The sequence below is a fragment of the Myotis brandtii genome, unplaced genomic scaffold, assembly GCF_000412655.1.
Source record: "Myotis brandtii unplaced genomic scaffold, ASM41265v1 scaffold154, whole genome shotgun sequence".
Taxonomy (NCBI): domain Eukaryota; kingdom Metazoa; phylum Chordata; class Mammalia; order Chiroptera; family Vespertilionidae; genus Myotis; species Myotis brandtii.
The window spans coordinates 5,827,744-5,834,352 of record NW_005355584.1 but is presented as its reverse complement, the minus strand read 5'-3'; the positions used below and the strand labels follow the sequence as shown (position 1 = coordinate 5,834,352).

The window sequence follows — 6,609 nt, the reverse complement described above, 5'->3', positions numbered from 1 at the left end:
CGCGAGGTGCGCCCGGGTGCAGGGGTGGGACCCGGGTCGTGGGATGCAGGATGTGCAGGTCCCAGTCTCCGTGGGATGGGCACTGTGTCCCCGAGCCCTCCGGGCGCGCAGGGGTGTTTCTCCCCACGTCGCCAAAATTGGTCCTTTGTCCCAAGAGTCTTCCTGCCGACCGCTCTCCCGCCGCCCCTGAGCCCGCGCTCCTAAAGAAAGTTTGCGGTAGGCTCCGAGTCCCCCCACAACCCCTTGGTGGCCCATCCCGTGTGGGGCAGCCGGGTTAGGGGCCAGGATGCGGACCAAGATGCCTCTCGGGTCCCTGGGTCCCTGTTCTCTGGCCCAGACTCCGTTCTGCGCTTCCAACCTGGGCTTCACCACGCCGAGCCGATGCGCTAACAGGGCCCTGCCTCCTGTGCCCCAAGCCTCGCTCGCCTCACACTCGCCTCATGCATCCGTGAGACCCCAGGCACAGTGTGCTTCCACAAGGCGATCCGACCCCCGTGGACCCTAGTCCTGGGGTAGTGGCTGCAGTCTCTGTCCCTCCACGGGAGGGCCTGATTGCTCCTCAGCTGGGCGGGGCGGGAAGGGGAGACAGAACCGCAGGGTTCTGTCTGCGCGCACTGGGCCCCAGATGCTCATCAGTTGCTTCCCAAACGCTGGCTGCTCCTTAGTCTCAGTTTGGTTCAGAAGATTATGTGCTGTAGGAGATTTGAACAAAGGGAGAAATCCCCCAAAGGAAAGCCAAGAAAGGTGGAGATAGCGGCTACTCCTGTTACATTGATTTTTGAAGTGTTTATTCACTTCTCCAAACAGTGAGCATCTAAGCATTTGGTGTGAAAAGTGATCTGTTTTCTAAGAAATCTTCAAGAAACGCATGGGAAGTTTTTAGTTCAATTGCTTATAAATGGGTGGGCCCTTTGAGATTGTAGGATTGTTTTTTAAAAAAATATATTTTTATTGATTTCAGAGAGGAAGGGAGAGAGGGAGAGAGAGAGAGAAACATCAATGATGAGAGAGAATCATTGATTGGCTGCCTCCTGAAGGACCCCTACTGGGGATCGAGCCTGCAACCCAGGCATGTACCCTTGACCAGAATCGAACCCAGGACCCTTTGGTCCCCAGGCTGACGCTATATCTACTGAGCCAAACTGGCTAGGGCTGAGATTGTAGGTTTTCAAAACGGGGTAGCATAAAGGTTTTCAAGTAAATTATTTTTTTATATAAAAAGTGAGATTTGAAAAATTTAAGGAATAATGAGTGAAAGGTACAAGCTAAAACAAATCATATTCCCTAATTGAGTCTGACATGTGTCATCATGAATGGACCATAATGCAAATGAGACACACATCATTGATTCCCTCCATCCTATCTTCTATCCATGCATCCACGCATCCATGCATCTACCACCCACCCACTGATGGTTACACTAAAGTTTATCAAGTTTTCTTTAAGTTGCATGAGCTCATTGATTTTCTCAGGAACCCATATAAAAACTCCTTTCTTTTTGGGGGGAGGGGGTGCTGATTGACTGTTTATAGTGAACGAAGATTAATAGTTTGGCCAAGATAGAATACTTCTGCTTACAAAAATAATAGAAAATAATCTTTTAAAGTAAAAGATGAATTCCACTTTTCCATTTATCTACCTTTGACTAAGTGGGAAAGGCCAAATGGAAATGAATAGCCTACTATAAATTAAGTAATTGCTTATCATAACTTTCCAAGCATTTCTACCCATAAATTAAAGCCAATTCTGACGAGTGGTTCTACCACTAAATCTCCAATGGCAGCCCTAGGGGGTCATTTTTAGTCTGACCTAAAGCTGAAGAGGCTCTCTCCTTTCTTGTTACCAAAAGAATGATGTGAAATCCCAGGTTCCTCTTGCTGAAGTTCACCTGCCGTTGTCTCCCTGAACTGACTTTTCGGGGAGCATCATTTGCACGCCTTGTTTGAGGCCATGGTTTCTCCCACGTGATCAGGACTTGGCTTTCTCTCCCTCTCTTCCTACCTTCTCCATTCTGACTTGTTGATGTGAGCCCCACGCAGCACGCTGGCTCCCTTTTACCCAGGACACTACCCTCGCACAAGCTTTGAATAAGACCCAGTCTGCAAACCTCGCTTGCTGGGCCCTAGCTGCCCCGCAGAGGCTGGCACGGTGGCCTCCCAGGACTCCAGCTGAATCGAGCTCCTGTCTCTGGGCTCCCCAAGCACTTTCAATTCATTCTGCCTGGCTTTTATCCTTAGTAATAAAACAGGCTGTTAGTTTTCTGACTGGCCTCCAGACTCTCATTAGCTTTCCCTCTGAATAGCAGAGCATAGAAGGAGTAACTGAACTGAGCCAAAGGGAGCCCTCTTTCTCTCTCTGGCAGGGGCAGCAGAGTTGTGGGCAAGGCCTGGGGTTTCCCAGGCCCCCGTGCACAGGGGCCTTGCGGCCTGCGGGAGGAGTCTAGCTGAAGCAGAGGAGCCAGGAGCCAGGTCTGCTGCTAGCCCCAAGCCACCCCACCTCCTGAGGGAGCCCACCGCACTCCCCAGCCCTGGAAGAGCCAACTGGCCTTGTTCCAAGGAGTGGAGCACTGGGTCTGAGAGCTTTGGATTTCCCTGGTCAGACTGCAGTGCTGCTCTGTACTGCGGCTTTCCAGCTCATCCCATAATCAAGACATCCACATGCCCTCTTAGACTGCCCTGGGAGGTTGCTACAGCCCGACTGTTCCAAAGAGCAGTGCCAGGAGGCGATGCAGGCAGATGAGCCTTAGGCCATGCTTGGTCATTCTTGCGCCCTGCTCCTACTCTGTGGGTGGAGTTCTTCATGCAGTGGCAGAGAGGGCTGGGCTGCGGGTGCCTGTCTGCTTCTCAGGGTAGGCACTGTGATTAGTTTTACATGTATCATTTCACTTAATCCTCTCCACAACCTCTGGGAGGCCTGTGCTTTGACTATCCCCATTTGGCAGATGGTGAAACTGAGCCCCAGAGGGGTCAGCTTGTCCTGATTTGTGCAGTTAGTGTGTGTGGAGCCAGGGTGAACCGTGTGCAGTCTGATAGGAGAGACCCTGTGACAGCGAGTGGCTTCTTTAGTAATGAGAACCGTCAGTAACAACTGGGTATACTTAACCCTCCACAGCATATCGCTTCCAAAGCATCTCACAACTGTTCCCACGGCTGTTATTCAGAGGCTTCCTTCCCTTTTGGCTAGTTAGGCTTGATGTGATTTAACTTAGTTGCCTACATTTGGGGTTCCTGTTTAATAGGACAGGCTTGTCTTTTTTGCTGTGATGGAAACCCAGGGCCTTAGCGCACATCCGGGGCGCATGCCCAGAAAGACTTATAGCAGAGAATAACTCTACTCTCCTGAGTGCTCGTCCAGGGTCAGGAAGGCTGCCCAGCAGACTGGCCGGTTGCTCTGAGAGTCTGCAGTGCACAGCGTCACTGCCGGGGAAGGATCTTCATCGTGTGACGATTGCTAACCACATAGGAACTCAACACTCCTTAAAAACAAAACCAAACACACAGAAAACCCAGATCTTAGGCATGACCCCCGAGACCTGTCAACCATTTCCCAAACTGGAACGGACAGGCTTTGTTTTTGCTTGAGAAGCATGATACAAGCCGGAGAGATTCTAAGCGACAACCACTAAGAACTCTTCCTGCAGAGCTGGGCATGCTGAAAATGTGTGTTTGCATATTCCCAAACAACTACAGGAAATACAAACACACAGTGAGTCCAACTAATTAGATAATGCCACTTAACTACAATGAGACTTTTTCCTCAGTGTATACCTGTGGATTTTCTGTGCACACACATGTGGGTACAGAAATGTACCTGTCTTCAAACTGGCAGTTTGGATCTCCTCATAGTCAGAGGAAACTGATTTTTAAAATGGAGTTAAAGGAAATAAAAGCACATTTTATTTCATTTTTTAGTTAAAAAAGAGCTTCTTCACCCTGGCCAGTGTGGCTCAGTGGTTGAGTGTCTTCCCTTGCACTGAAAATTTGATGGGTCAATTCCTGGTTAGGGCACATGCCCGGGTTGCAGGCTCTATCCCTAGTGGGGGGAGAGGGGCATGCAGGAGGCAACCTGATTGATGATTCTTGTTCATCAGTGTTTCTCTCTCAACCTCTCCCTTCCTCTTTCTCTCAAAATAGAAAAAACACACCTTTTTTTGAAAAAAAAAAAAAAAAAAAAGAGCAACTTCAATAGGACCTGCTGCTAAATAAAATAATTTAATGATTGTCTCTAACATGACAATTATTCATTAGTTTGTAACCTCATAATTTATACTGTAAGTTTGCTGTTTTTTAAATGCTAGATTAAGCTCTTCTCTGTGTTTAGTATGCACAGACATGCGAAGACTCTGCAGACGCACTCTGGCACTAGTGACCAGAATAGCTGCTGTGGACAAAGTTTACATTCTACATAAGTGGCGTGGGAACCGAAATGCCCCAAATCCCCTATCCTAAAGGATGATAGCAAAGAACAGTTGTGTGATAATTGCATTGTTGTGCTTTGCTCTAATGTAAACGGTCTCCTATGATAAATGAGGTCACAGACCTAAGACCTCACCTGGGCATCTCGCTCCACTTCCTGTCCTTGCCGATGCCTAACACCACATCCCTTATGCCTCAAAGTGCTGATCTTCAGAAAACAGCCAACATTAATGTTCCCCTCCAAAATCGATAGGCCATATGCCAGATTCAATGATTAGACTGTTGTTCAAAATACCTTGCGACTCCTGTTTGGAACTGCCTTCCAAATTTGCAGGGGCAAATCTTGGATAGGTTTCAATTCAATTTGAATTTGATTTCATCAATGCAGTACAGTTTTGTAGGGAAGGCTGAGCTTCGGGAAGCCTGCAGGAGGGGGGATGGCGCAAGGGTGGGTCCTTCAGTGAGAGCCCGGGGCAGAGGAGCATCCCCACCAGCAGGTAGGGCTGCCTCAGGGGAAGGTTGATCTGACCCTTGCAGGGTAGGAAGCATTTGTGCCAGGTGGAGATGCAGAAATGGCTTTTTTTTTGTTTGTTTTTACAGTTTTAAAATTGATTTTTTAGAGAGAGAGGAAGGTAGAGGGGGAAAGAGAGAGAAACATCTATGGGAGAGCAAAACATCTATTGGCTGCCTCCTGCACGACACCCAACAGGCGTCAAGCTGCAACCCGAGCATATGTTCCAACTGGGAATGGAATGGCAACCCCTCAGTGCACAGGATAATGCCCAACCAACGTAGTCACACCGGCCAGGGCAGGAATGGCATTTTTGATCGGACACCCCAGTCCATCACACAATGGCCCACTCTCTGCCCTGCTATCCACACCCTGAACTGGTCTTGTTCTCTGAACACCCCATGCTACTTTGCAACTCCAGGTCTTGGCACAGGCTATTTCCTTCCATGAAACTGCCCTCCCCCTCCTTGTCTGCTAAGCAGAGTTGCAATTTGTCTTTCAAAAGTGAGCTCAGATGCATCTCTCTAGGAAGAAGCCTCCTTGGCTCCTGACATCTAATGACCAGGATAAAACTAGCATTCCCTGAGATAACCAAGTCCTCTGCACCCATGACCTTGGTTGACCTCCACAGGCCTCCTGTGACACAGTATTATCATCCTATATTACAGATTTGAAAACATGCTCCACACCTATTTAGGGCAGAGCCCAGGGACCAACTCAGTTTTCCCAAACCACAGTTCCCAAACTTACCTTGCCCATATCATACTTCGCTATCATGGATGAGTTTCAAAGGCAGCCACCACTGTTCTGTGAACTCTGGAGCCTGGTACCTGTAGTTGGATGGAGGCTCAGCTCTCCCACAGCTGGACTGAGTTGGAAAGTGGCATTGTTAACTGGAAGCTGGCCAGGTGTGCCTGAGGCAGGTGGGCCTTGTCTGTGGCCATTGCTCTCTAGCTGAGTCTAGCACCGTGGTTCTCAACCTTGGCTGCACATTAGAATCACCTGGGAATCTTTTAAAATCCTGATTTCTGGGCCTCATCCTCCAGAAATTCTGTTTCTTTGTTATGGGGTGGGTGATTCTAATGTGCAGCCAATGTTGAGAACCACTGCTAGCAAGTCCTGGCTGGACTGGCTTCTTAGGGATGACTGCAGTGTGGAAGTGGCGGGAGACCAACTTCTGGGCTCTGGGTGTTTTGATTTTGAGAACCTAGCCCTGGGCCCATTGAGAAACATAAATATGAGGCACTTTGAAGTCTTTTATTTAATTATGCACTGACTTCCCAAAGACCCTGCAGGGCTCATGGGGTTCCCCTCAAGGGCTGATGAGAAGCACCCCAAGCTCAGGGACCAACCTGGGCCCTTGTCCTGCCCCCTCCCGCCACCACCACCTTGTGACCTGCTGTCCCTTCTTTCCAGTGCCGGGACTACCAGGGCGGGGCGCTGGCGGGCGACCTCTGCGAGGACCTGTGCGTGGCGGGGAGGCTGCGGTACCGGCGCTGCCTGTACTACGAGAGGGGCAAGAAGGTGCTGCAGGCGGACTGGCGCGGCCGCCCCGTCATCCTCAAGTCCAAGGAGGAGGCCTTCTCCAGCTTCCGGCCGCCCGGCCTGATGGAGGACCAGGCCGAGGACGGAGGCCAGGGCTTCCCGGAGGCAGAGCTGCTCCTGCTGGGGGCGGGGGAGGTC

General features: G+C 50.0%; 1 protein-coding gene across 1 annotated transcript in view; it reads left to right on the top strand.

The window, feature by feature from the left end:
- The first annotated feature begins 5,701 nt into the window (after nucleotides 1–5,701).
- The window catches only part of FAM69C (family with sequence similarity 69, member C), a 9,987-nt gene continuing 9,079 nt past the window's right edge, over nucleotides 5,702–6,609 (top strand). The window contains exons 1-2 of the mRNA XM_005861627.2: nucleotides 5,702–5,752; nucleotides 6,343–6,606. Coding sequence (XP_005861689.1) covers nucleotides 5,702–5,752; nucleotides 6,343–6,606 — 315 coding nt within the window. The remainder of the gene's footprint in view (nucleotides 5,753–6,342; nucleotides 6,607–6,609) is intronic.